At 45.2% G+C, this 13156-nt stretch overlaps 1 protein-coding gene across 4 annotated transcripts in view; it reads right to left on the reverse strand.

Moving 5' to 3' along the window:
* LOC142020264 (synaptotagmin-like protein 2) overlaps nt 1-13156 on the reverse strand; it is a 63281-nt gene that overhangs the window by 13152 nt on the left and 36973 nt on the right. For all 4 annotated transcript variants that reach the window (XM_075007964.1, XM_075007963.1, XM_075007966.1 and 1 more), the window contains 7 exons: nt 11194-11285; nt 10303-10404; nt 8607-8776; nt 6275-6377; nt 2790-2951; nt 1334-1412; nt 139-238 (listed from right to left, as the gene is read on the reverse strand). In XM_075007964.1, coding sequence (XP_074864065.1) covers nt 139-238; nt 1334-1412; nt 2790-2951; nt 6275-6377; nt 8607-8776; nt 10303-10404; nt 11194-11285 — 808 coding nt within the window. The remainder of the gene's footprint in view (nt 1-138; nt 239-1333; nt 1413-2789; nt 2952-6274; nt 6378-8606; nt 8777-10302; nt 10405-11193; nt 11286-13156) is intronic.

A 13156-nucleotide genomic window follows, 5' to 3' on the forward strand; every position in this document is an offset into this window, starting at 1 on the left:
GATGAAGCAGCTAGATGAGGTCACTAAAAGACAAAACAAGCATCCTCCAGGAGGTGCCTTTTGGAAGTATGTGAGCACAGCATCAGAACTAAGATCTTCCCCCCTTGTGTTTATGCGGAAAAAAGCTCATACACGTACCATTTCACAAAGGAGTCAACTCCAGAAGGGCGCAGCTGTGGGAGGTCCTTGCCATCTTTGACCCAGATATGAACTTCCCCAGATGAGGGATTCTTTGGACCTGCAATTTCAGAAAACAGAATTGTCTTCAATCAAGTCCTAAGAATAGTCATCAAGTGGAGGAGCACCTTCCTTCACTTGAGTGTGAAGGGACAGACCGAGGACCTGACTCTCCCCCTCACCTTCCACCACGCAGAACATCTAGATACAAGTTGCTCTGGCATGCAGCTGCTCATCAGTTTGTCTGTCCCAATTAAATGGTCCTTACTAGGAGACACTAGACATGGCACTTCCTCACATGGGCCAACAGAAGGTGCTATGCCCCCAGAAGAGCTGAGTAGCAGCCTGGCAGGCAGAGACAGCAACAGAAGAGTGCCAGAGGCAAGCTTTTCTGCAGCATGTCAGAGAGAGCAGCAGGCTGAATTATCGAGGGGAGACATCAGGAGAAGTATTAGGGTCTGGTAGTTTCTTTTTTGTGCTCATTTCATCCAAAATCTACTGTTGTCCTAGTGCCCACCTATATGGCTTCTTTCTCCATTGAGAGGAATATTTCCTTTGGACCTGATGAGTGATCCAGGCAGGTGAACATGATCCAGGCTAATCATAGAATACTCGGCCTGGAAAGGACCTCGAGAGGCCATCGAGTCCAGCCCCCCGCCCCAATTGCAGGACCAGAACCAATGAACATTTCCTTTTGTTGCAGGACCCAATGTTTCAGCCTGCAAGCATGCCTGTCCTGTCATCTCCACTCACTGAGAAGGGTTCCCCCTCCTCAACTCCACCACTTTCCCTCTACAACACCCCCCGTTGCAGCTCCCAGTGCCCTAGCGGAGTCCGTCTAAACAGGGCTTCATTCAGAACTTGCCAGCACTGCTGTCTTAAACCAATGGGCAGAGTGCACTGCCATGAGCCAGAGCAAGCTTCTGTCTAACCCAGAGCTGAGCAATGCACAGCAAAGGGTGGATTAAAGCACAAACCAGACACCACCTGCAGACTGACGTACAAAGCACCTACAGTTCTTCATTCTTGCTAATCACAAAGACCATCTCTTGCTCTAATGAGATTCCCTGTTCAGCAAGCCTTCATTAGACTGGGTTGCAAGTTGCATGCGCCCTAGGCACAGCAATCTTTCTTAATACATAAAATATAACTTTACCTAAACTTCCTGGTGGGACATATTTAATAGACAGATTCATCACTCCAAGGTGATCCACACCGTTCATGGCAGAAAGGCTCTGAAAAAGAAAGATCCAGGAGAGGCTAAACATGAGGGCTGGGTCTATATGTGCCCCTTCCTTTCGAAAGGGGCATGTCAACGAGCAGGTTTGAAATATGCTAATGAGGCGCTGCAATGAATATGCAGCACCTTATTAGCATAATGGTGGCCGCGGCGATTCGAAAGTGCGGCTTTTTGAATTGCGCACTGCCCATGGAGATGGGACCTTCCGAAAGAACCCCCCCCAGTTTTCGAAAGCCCTTCTTCCGATCTGGTGATCTAGTTTCTTTTTTCTTCTTCTGGTGATCAGAAGAAGGGGTTTCGAAAACTGGGGGAGTCCTTTCAGAAGGTCTCGTCTCCACGGGCGGTGCGCGATTCGAAAAGCCGCACTTTCGAATTGCCGCGGCCGCCATTATGCTAATGAGGTGCTGCATATTGATTGCAGCACCTTATTAGCATATTTCAAACCTGCTCATTAACATGCCCCTTTCGAAAGGAAAGGGCACATGTAGACCCAGCCGAGGTGATATGAGCACAAAGCACGCAGCAGCATTTAAGATTAGTGGGGATTATATGGATAGTCCATAGGCACTCATGGTTGGGACAGTCTGTTTGCTAGGGAGAGTTCTTCACTGTGGCTTTGCTTCCTCAGTGGGTCTGTCGGAACCCAAGTTCCCAAACTAGCGTCTCAGTTTATGACTCCAGCTTGAGAGACATTGATTTTCAGAGGGCAGATGTGCATCCCTTCCTGAAAAACCAGGCCCTCTTTCAAGGGTCCTCAAACTGGGTGTCTCAACCTAGAGTCACCCGAAGTCAACAGTCACACGTTACCCAAGCTATCAGACAGTCAGCGGGTGTTGCAACGCCTAGCTAGGTAAAACAGAGGCTGTATCCTTGAGACATTCTAATAGCTCTCCAGCCATCACTGCAGTAGTAGCAGTAGCCAGGGGCCTCAGGTTTCTTAAGAATCACTAGGCCCCAGGGCCAGTCTCCTTTGCCCTTCTGGCTGTAGTCCAGCAGAAAGCGATACAAGGCTCTGCCTTTGCCTAGGTCAGCTTCTGATAAATTTCCAGGTGCAGCTTAAGCTGTTGTCACCGACTTAAAAATTGCCAAGTGGACTGGGCCTTGGTTACCCTGCCTCTCTGTTCACAGTCCACTGGGGCAGTTAGAGATCAGATGAGGCACTAATAGATCACAGTAGCTTGGACACAATGCCCCACGCTGGTCTCAGAGGCCCATTTCCAGGGTGAGAGCTGTGTCCCTTCATTGGTGCTGTACCATTTTTGTTAAGCTATTATTTAAGATAGTAGGTTCTTTGCCACTTGGAATAAATATTCTCACCAGGAACTCTCAGTCATAATTATATTTAGCAGGACACCAGCTGCAACATACTTACCCGTGGCTTCAGCATGTACCAGTTGAGTTTCTTGTTGCTCCAATCCCAGCTAGCTAGGTCTATTTCGATCTCTCCCAAGAAGCTGTTACGTCCTAATGGGTCATTGTGCCACACAGAAAGATTCAGTTTTTGGATCAACAATACCATTTTCTCTATTTTATACTATGGGGAGACAAAGAGGTGTGGGAGGGTCAAAAGATTTGGCTTTTGTCTGACTATTAAATACATTTTTAGAATAGACCTGAACTTTTCATCATCGCCAACAGCAAGTAATATCCTGACACAGTCCTGCCCGAGAAAGAAGAGCCTACAGAAAACAAACCAAAAGACGCCTGCTACGTGTTTATTTTGAAGAACTGGACCCCCTCTTTTAGAAAGGTATCATCAAATCTCATGTCAGACTAATGCTGCTTCATACACGATATTTTCAGACATTGATAATGCCCTTTTCTGGGCAGAGGGAAACCATGACTTCAGTTTTTGTAAGATTCCCCCAGCACTTTTGTAAGAATCATCAAAAAGGATGTGAAGCTTTTAAAAAATCCTTACTGCTCTCACCAGTAAGATCACAGTGGTGAATGCAGCATATTCCTGTTTTAAGCGTAGTAGCCAGCACAGGACAGAGGAAATCAATAGCTCAGGCAGAGAGGCTATAAAGGCTCTCAAAATACATTTAAACTCCCTCTTCCACTCCCAATGCAATCCTAGTACTGCAAACCCCACGCATTCAAAAATCATGAGTCAGCCCTTATGAGATTAGCTTTAAAGGCCACAGGATTTTGAAACAGAGAATGCACTGGGGGCTCTTTTATTGTCCTGCTTTTACAACTCATAGGAGTTACATTTTCAAAAGTTTCCTCTGCAACCAGCAGCACTAGAGGTTTTGTGGGGGGGTTTGGTTTTTTAAGTGACAGCAGAGTTTCTCTGGTCATCACAGGACTCCAGCTGCTGTGGCTTTAAAAAAACCACCAAGTTATCATGAGACGCATGATAATGTAATGAGGGTTGGCAACATCTCTGTCCTCTGACTCTAGGTCTTCAGAAAGGTGTTAGCAAATCTCCACCTTTTTTTTGGGTGGGGGGGCACATTTACTTAAGATACATTTGTAGCCTCTGATTTTTACAGGGAACATTGAAAGTGAAACCCAAACAATAGGGCGACTGATTTATTTTCCCCCACAAGATCAGAGGTTATTTGCAAGCTGCCTCTTCTCCTCTCCAACCCCCATTCCTCTTCCCAAGCTCGAGGATCTATAAAACCCTCATCCACAAGTCCCTTGATATTTTGGAAGACTAGACACCTATTTATGTAGTGGCAGCAGTCCCACCCCAGATGTTATTGATGGCACTAGGGTCACTGCCACAAGCTCCCTCTAAGCCAGCTGTCTGCATATAAGCAGGGTCCTTTGCTAAGCAGTCAGCATTAAGGCCAGAAGAGACCACCAGATCATCTAGTCTGCTCTCCTGTACATCACACGCCAAAGGCACCACAGAGCACCTACTTACTCAGTCCACAACTGAAATGAAATCAAAGTGTTGAAGTCCACAGGAGACTTAAATTATTATGGGCCAGAGCAGAGAGTAGGAGGGACCAAGGTGCACCAGTGCCTGAGGTGGCTGCAGGGGCAGAGAAGTGATTAGCTGAAATGAGGAGTCATGTCTGATAGCCAGGTCTAGTGGACAGACAAGCCTGACAGCTAATGACTCCAGTCCTCATCCCAGTTTTAACAGGTCTCACTCTGTGGTATTCCTCAAATCTGTACAACAAAGGTCATTTCCACAGTCTGTGAAATAGGGTTTAATAATAATTACACACCTCATAAAAGGACGGCTGCTTCAGCAGCGACTGTTTATAAAGGATTAACATTCCACAATAATGCACACAGAGATAAGTCTATCCAGTGTTCCTATGGTGAGCTGTAAGGTCAGTTCCTTCTAGTTCTTCCTGTCTTACATAATAAAACTCACTGCCCCAATATACTATCCTTGCTGGTGGCCTCAGCCGAGAGGTCAAAGCACAAAGAGCATGCTGGTTGGCTCTTTCCTCAGTCACAGAGACAGCTTGCTTAGACAGGACTAGGTGACATTGCAGGGAACACAAAGCTTGGCCAGATCCAGAGGGGTTAGGACAGGGGTCTGCAACCTGCAGCTCCACAGCCACATGCAGCTCTTTAAGGAATTCTTTGTGGTTCCCACTGCTATAATTGAAAAGTTAAAAAACCCTTCTGATTATTTTTGATAAACGGTGAACATCTAAATGCCCAACAATGAAAAACTCCTATCTAAACAGCAAACGATATGTGATCTCAAAATGTTAGATAAATCCCCCCTTTAATATGTGCAGTGCATTGTGGGATATGATGCTGTATCTGTGTTTTGATCATGTTGCTAATAAAGTCTTGATTTCGGAAAGGAAAAGGAAGCTTGCAGCATTTCTGCTGTGAAGGACAACAGGCATTTTAAGAAAGGAAACAAATGTGAAGAAAAATTGGCATAATGAAAGAGGGATTGGAATGGCTTCAAAAAATGAAAAATCAAAGATGGAAACAGAATTTCAAATTGAATGGACCCAATCCAGCGCCTTTTACAGCAAGTTTGTCTGGGCTCCCTTTCTGTCTCTGTTGCATTCACTGACATCAAAAAAATGAAATCTTGAGCGAATATGAAAAAAGTTTGCGACTGTCCTGCAGTACAGTAAACCCTTGATCTTATGGACCCCGATTTACCGGACGTTGGAAACCACGGTTCCTCCCCACCCTACGTTATTCTCTAAGTCCACTGGGTTCTGTAAAAACATTCCCTCCCCCCTACAAAAAAAATAAAGAAAAAGAAAAGAATTAAGACTTACACTGTCACAGCCTAGAGCCACCATTTTCTCTGTTGGACCTGCCACACACTCCTCCCACAGGGGTGGGGAGCATACATGGGCCGAATGCCACTCGCATATGTGCCCCACCTCTGGTGGGAGAAGCGCATGGCGGCTCTGGCAGCGGCAGCTCTGGTGAAGGGCAGAAGGGTTTTATTTTTTTTTTTTTGCGGGGGTGGGGAATTTGGGCCGGGGAAGCCTGGTGGGGGTGGGTGGGCAATAAGCTGTGACATTAAATGGACTTTCGGGAATGGGGACACCCCCCCATTAGTCTGTTAACTCGAGTGATTACTGTAAACATGTATTGCGTTACAAATCACTGTGTGCGCGCTGTTCTTAAAGTCGGGGTGGCAAATATTACGGTTTGACGTGATTTATTAAAGGACTGCCTTGTATTCATCTGCACTGTGGCTCCTGAATTATTGAGCTTTTTACTGAATTCAGAAAAAAAAAATGGCTCTTCTTGCTATCTTGGTTGCCAACGCCTGGGTAAGGGGTACCCACCACTCAGACTGAAATCAACAAGGGATTGCAAATGTGCAGAACTCCCAAAAATCAGACCCTGACATTGTCAGAGTTCCAGATGTGCTAGAATAAAGCTTGTCATAAAAGTGCTTACTCTTAACACTTCGTTGTAAATGGGATTCACCGTTCTCTTCTTCACTGAGGTTTTTCTCTTGCCCATTCGAGCTTTATCTGGGAGCAGATACGTTTTGACATACCTGGAAAAGAGAAATCCAGCTGAGAAACAGTCAACACCGCCATGCTTCAACAGACTGGAGATATCTGAACCATTACATGGAATTTACACTAACAAAAGACCAGCGTTGACAGTCTGGAATCAAAACTACGAAACTTGCTAGAATATTAACCTGGCTTCTGTGTGAAGATATAAATCATTCAGTGGAGATGGATGAACTCTAAGGAAATCAGAACCAGATGGCTACCCCGCCCATATGTAAAACTGGCAATGATTTAGAAATCATCAGAGAACACTTTCTGTAGCAGTAAAGACAGTAAATGGGGTAGTGGACCAGCTGTCACACAATAAGACATCTGTACTTGCAAGACTGAAGTGACCTCGTGTAAGGATGAAATAAGAGAAGTGGGATGTCCCAAGGGGATGGAGGCTGTCACCATGTTAGAGTGTGAACTGCACTGGTGGTAAACAGAGTCTATAACCATCAGAAACTATCCAGCTAATAGCAGAGAAGTTTCCACATCAGAATCACCACCATTACAATTAGGACTGAATTGCTCTTTGTCAGGTACTCTCCACAGAGAGGCCAAGAATTGATAAGGCACCAAATGGACACAGAAGAATATACCCCAAATATAGTGCGAGGTTCCCTCTCGGACAAATGCTCTATTATCTACAGTGATTTCCAGCAGGCTCAATATAATAATAATAAATGGAGATTCACATCTCATAGAACTGGAAGGGACCTTGGGAGGTCACTGAGTCCAGTCCCCTACCATCTTGGCAGGACCAAAAGCACCATCCCTGACAGACTTTTTTTTTTTAAACCTATTTGTCCAGACCTGTAAATGGCCTCCTCAAGGACTGAGCTCACAACCCTGGGTTTAGGAGGGCACTGCTCAAACCACTGAGCTATCCCGCCCCACAAGGTGAGCAGAACGCTTTATGCTTTGGAAACACATATCTAGCTTGCCATTGTAATACAGTCTTTGGAATTTATCCGAGAACTTAACCAGAAGTAGTACCTCCAGGTTAGAATTATGGCACAGAGTATGGGGGAAATTTGCATATTATTGCTCATGGGACAGGGTGATCATATGGATGGGATACTGGATAAATGGACTTGGGTTCAATTCCCAGTTTTGCTTCAGTGAGGCACTCATTCCATCTCCGTGCCCCAGCTCCCCATCTGGGAAATGAAGATTCTCTCTGCTTTACACGCTGATTTACTAATGTTTCATTCAGCTACTACAACAAGGTAGGGGGGCACATATGCAGACAGATTTCCTTTCAGTGCATGAGGGCCTCTGCACCAGAAGGAATGTGCGCACTTCTAGTTTTCACAGTTGTTAAAGCAGAGCATTATTTGTGCCTCACACTGAAAGTGTTGCTTAAAATCCACCCACCCCCTCCAAGTTGTGTTGGGGTTTTGTCCTACGCAAATCTGTAAAATCTAGATGGCCGTACAAAGGTTAAAAAGGTGTTTATTCTACTCAGCTTCATGTAACGGAGAATCATCACTCAGATCCACACAAATGCATTGACAGTGCTGTGATCGTGATTTTACCAACATGCCAAACGTCTCCAGGAAGCAAAAATTAACGAGAGTCTGATCACAAAGAATATCCTGCGCCCATATTCCCTACTGCCACGGTATCCCATAGGCTTTCCGTTCACTACAGGCGGCCAAGTGGACATCGCGGTGGGGCAAAATGCAGCGTACCCAGAGCGCCCGCACCGTGCAAGTGCCCCACTAGTTGGAGGGATAAGTGTGTGGCAGCTGCAGTGCTGGCGGCTCCTCCTGTGGCCCACCACAGGCCCCGCGTGGCTGCAGCTCCAAGCACGGCCCCAGGCACAGCAGCAGCGCTGGCGAGTCAACGGCAGTTTGCGCAAGTGTGTGTGTGGGGCGGGGAATGGGTCTATGGCAATCCTTAAATTTCTGTTGGACACTACAGGCCTACTGTCTACAACAGGAACTGCAGGGGTTCAACCGCTGTCGTGACCAGTGCTTGAAGTTACAAACTGAAGTCAAATTAAAGTCAGTGGCAAGTCCCTCACTGCTTCCAGTGGGTACAGGGGAGCCACCTAGTAAGGCAGCACTGCTACACAAATGCCACAAATCTGGGGGAGACAGGGAGAACCCATCACACTTCTAAGCAGATGATATTAAACAGGCAAAGGACGAATCCCCCCAGGGCAAGAGACCAGGCAATTTAGAAATAAAACCAGAACAAATATAAGCCTCACTCACGGGTCAGATCTGCCTTTCTTCTCATCCACCACTGCCAGGTCCTTGCACTGGCAAACACAGATTTGGAATTCTCGGTTTTTCTCATCGTAATCCAGAGCAAACTGAACAGTCCCTTGTGCATCCACGCTCCCAAAATCACCACTGTACACGCTGAGCACGCTACCACTCACCTGCCCAGGCAGAAGAGCGAGGTTAGTGTGAACAAGGTGGGCAGCCTCTTTATGCTGGGAAAAGGCAACAACCAGCAGTACATTCACAGCAGAACACTCTGTAAAAACTTGTATTTTATCTTAGCTCACTTATGGATTCCAAAACAACACTGGCTTAATTTATGCGAGGATCAAGCCCAGAGGGAAATACTCTATCGGGGGCATGCTACAAAGTACTGGATGTCCAAATTCACCAAAGTGTGCATCAACAGAATTTTTTCGTCCTGAGACCTCAAAGCGCTCGGTGAGGATTGGTCTGATGTGGTGAGGTGACCCAGAATCCAAACAAACCATTTTACCCCCCACACAGCAGAACAGCCGCCTGTTATTCTCATCCAATATCACCAGGAAGTTTTTCAGCACACAAATAAGTGGAAATCACCAGAACTCACTGAAAACAAACAGTTATTGGGTCCAATCACATTTCACAGGGAGTTTCCCCTGCTATTCAACCTCCTTCTTCCCCTGTCCCCACTTCATTCCATTACCCCACAGGAATCCACTAAATATTTCTTCAGTTTTTTTGAGTCAAATTCATTGCCCCAACAAGGCGCTCCACTGGCTCGCCTCAGCATACAATTTCGAGTTGAATTTTTTAAAGCACCTCAGTGAGTTAGATGCACAACGCCTACTAAAAGCTCCTAAACTCAGTTTTAAAAATCCTGTCCAACATACCTTCCCCTTTACTTCTCTCTACATCCTCTAAATACATTTCAATCATGTAATCTTCTTGCAGAATCAATTCCTTTTGTCACATCCTTATTGGGCTTTTCAGTGCTCCCACCCATTTGTTGACTACAGGAAAGATGGTCTTGGTGATAGGGCACTGGACTGAGACTCCAGAGATTTGAGTATGGTACCCAGTTCTATCACATGTGTCTGTGAGTAAGTCATCTGTAGACCACTGCAAATCCTTGGATAGCTGCTTTATATACACGGCTATCCACATCTTCAGATGAGGATGTGGATATCCACAGCTCAGTTTTGCAGACATGGTTACAAATTATGTACCTAGAACCCTGAAAATTTGCAAATATCCACCTTATATCCACAGAAACCTGTGGATCATTTCTGAAGATGCAGATGTACATACCAATTTTGTATCTGCTCAGGGCTCTATATTAATCTGTGCCTCATCTCTCCAGCTGTAAAACCAGGATAACACTCCTTCCTCTCTCCATCACACTGTCACTTTTATCTATTTATACTGTAAATAGTTTGGAGCAGAGATTATTTCTTAGTCTGTGTTTCATAAGACGTAGCACAGTAGAACCTTCATTGTGGATGGGGCCTTTAAACATAACTACAAACATAAATAAATAATGAAAAGAAAATACAATCACTCCAGTCATCCTCCTGCTTCTTGTGGTAACATAATGCCAGAAATAATGGAAGTCTCCAGATGCCACAGCACTAGAGCTAAATGCAGCTTCCCTGCAGCCTACCGTGAACCTCCTTTTAATAAGATGAACCCATCAAGTCCTTACCGAAGAGACTGATGCCATGTCAGATGAGTGGCTGCCAATGCTAGGTGTCCTTTTGTGCTTGTTAAACTGGAAGCTGATTTCTGAAGCCGTGTCCGATTCGGTCTGTGCAGGAAGTAACAGGCATCTTTATACACCATAGCACAAGCACTGCCCACAAAACCCCAGAGCTCAGCAGACTCCCATGAGAAACAGAAGCAGGTTAGAAGAAGGCTTTAAAGGAGTGTAGAGTGGGGAGTCTCCTCAGGGGTATTTCCTCTGACTGACTGAAAGAGCGTCATCACTGAGGGACGACCAGGGGAGCTGCATGCAATCTCCCTTGCTGAAGAAATCACCAGGATGGTGTGGCTTGGGAGAGGAGAAATCCTGGGTATCCTACAGGACTATTTCTGTTAGAAAAGGATTTTTGATTCAATCTCCCAAACCAAACACATGGTTTTGGGTAACTCATGGCTGGCCTTAGAGAAAATGGCACCCTGACTGAACTTGTACTTTGGCACCCCAGGGCCCTGCTGCCTCTCTGGGGTCCCCACCCCCACCTCCTGGTCCTCACTGCTTCCTTACTTAGGACTCCCTTACTGGCACTCACTGCCTCCCCCACACCATTACCCCAAACTCTCTTCTGTAGTCTCACATCTCAGGCCAGCCCAGTTCCTTGCTTCCTGCCCTTCTGACCACAGCGCCTTGGGCAGTCACGGCCACCCCTGCACCCTCCTCCCCGACTCTGGAAGTCCTGGGAATGCTCTGAGCGGCCAGAAACAGTGTCATCTGCAAACTTTGTGGTTCAATGTTTAAAATGAGCATTTTCAACAACATGTTTTACTGAGATGAAGGTTCTCAAAGGACTTTATTCATGTTAAAGTTGGTGTTTGGGCTAAACACACACATCCCTACCTCAGATAGCAGGACAGGGATGGATCTGCTCAGCTCCTTGGTTCGTTCACGCTCCAGAAGTTGATGAGTTATTGTCTGAGGTTTATTGTATGCTGTAGGCACAAAGTGGGAAAAAAGGCAACAAGTTATCCTACAGGCTGAGGAAGGGAAAAATGACGACACAGACCCAGTTTCCTTTAACTGGAGCATGTACACAGTACACGGGAGTTGGGATGACCTACAGAAACAATCCTGGAAGCCAGTGGAATTCTATCTACCCACTCCACATCTGAATTTAGCCCTAGAGGTCAAACTGCATCCCTGAAATATCTTTTAGCTAACTTTTCTGTGCTATTTTCAATGAGTTTTCACTATGTTTGCCAGTGTGTGTAAACATCCTCTAGTGGCTAATTTAATCTAAACATTAACCTAGAGAACAGTGCATGTCTGTCTTCAGTATGAATAACAAGTTTCTCTCTTTCTTAATGCAGGTTTAATTTAGGATAGAATGCAAATTTAAAACCAAAGATGTACTGATATTTTCATCCCTCACTGTACTTCATGCAATACTTACTGTTTGCAAAAAAAAAAAAAAAAAAAAAAAAAAAAAAGCCCTATGTATTTGTGCCTACAACTTCAGAGTTGCATATGCTCTCCTCCTAGTAGTTCTGATGAAGACAGACCCATGCTTATTTTGAATCCAACTTTCTTATTGTAGTTACAAAGGTATCTGACTAAAAGCCCAGTGAAGTTCATGGGATGAATCCTATAGTTTTCAGGGGGCTTTGAATCAGATCATAAGTTATCAAACTGATTAGTAATAGCTGATTTGATCTTGATGCTGCACGAGATATAGGGAAGAGGAGTCATCTCATTCCTTAATTATTGTTAAGAAGAGTCATTCTGGTCATGAACATCTAAAGACCATTTCTGCTCTCAGTCATATCCGTGTAAATCAGGGAAACTCCACAGACTTTACTCAGTTCTTCCACTGGTGTAACTAGCAGCAAAATTTGGTCCTCAGATTTTGGTCAGTCTTCAAATACACGACATGCCCAGATTCTTCATATCATTTAAAAAAAAAATCTATTACTGCATTGGCACCTACTAGCTGGTTTCCCAAGACATACGGCAACATCTCAAGGAAAAGATCAAAATTAAACTGGGGAGGAGGAGACGCCTGATATATTAAAAAAGTGAGGTTTTAAAATGTGCCAAGTTAAAAAAAAAGTTAGACGTGTAAACAGACAAGTTAAATAAAACCTATTTGATCCTCGATTAACTTTTATTTCCAATGACGAACCCCTTTGTAAAACAATGGGCTTGATTTTAAGCTTATGCATGTGCGCATGCGCGCGTACACACACACACACACACACACACACACACACGTCATGAAAGCCAATACACCCTGCCAAGCTACAGTGATCAAAGTGCCCGAGCACAGTCTCAGTAGTATAGAAATTTAGAAGACATTTTCACCTCTAATCTGGAGTAAACACAACCCACTGTTGATTCCAAGCCTCCTGCCAGCTTTATTATTTTGCACTACGCTACACTGCATAGTTGATTTTGTTACCTTCAGAGATCTTGGCTCGGAGCAAAACTTCATCACAACCTTAAAAAAAGAGGCTGAAATCCTGGTCTTCCACGCAAAGACCAAATAACTGAGCTGTGGAGGGCCCTGGTGCCACTAGTTTAGAGCCATGACAGCAGCATTGCTTCTTCCAACCTCTGCCGACACAGGGACCACAGCCAGCTGGCCCATACTCTGCCTAAGTCCCACCCCCTATTGTGCCACTGAATTGACTGCCACAGAGCTCGGCACAGACAGGCAAGTTACAGCCTTTTCACCGTGCCACATATACCCCAGAGGTTCACCTAGAATGTATGACAAGCCAAAGATAAACATCAACATGGCAAGAGGTTTGCAGAGTGTGAGTAATAGCTTAGTGGTTAGAGCACTGGCCTTGTAACCAGGGGT

This window comes from Carettochelys insculpta, chromosome 13, assembly GCF_033958435.1.
Source record: "Carettochelys insculpta isolate YL-2023 chromosome 13, ASM3395843v1, whole genome shotgun sequence".
Classification (NCBI taxonomy): domain Eukaryota; kingdom Metazoa; phylum Chordata; order Testudines; family Carettochelyidae; genus Carettochelys; species Carettochelys insculpta.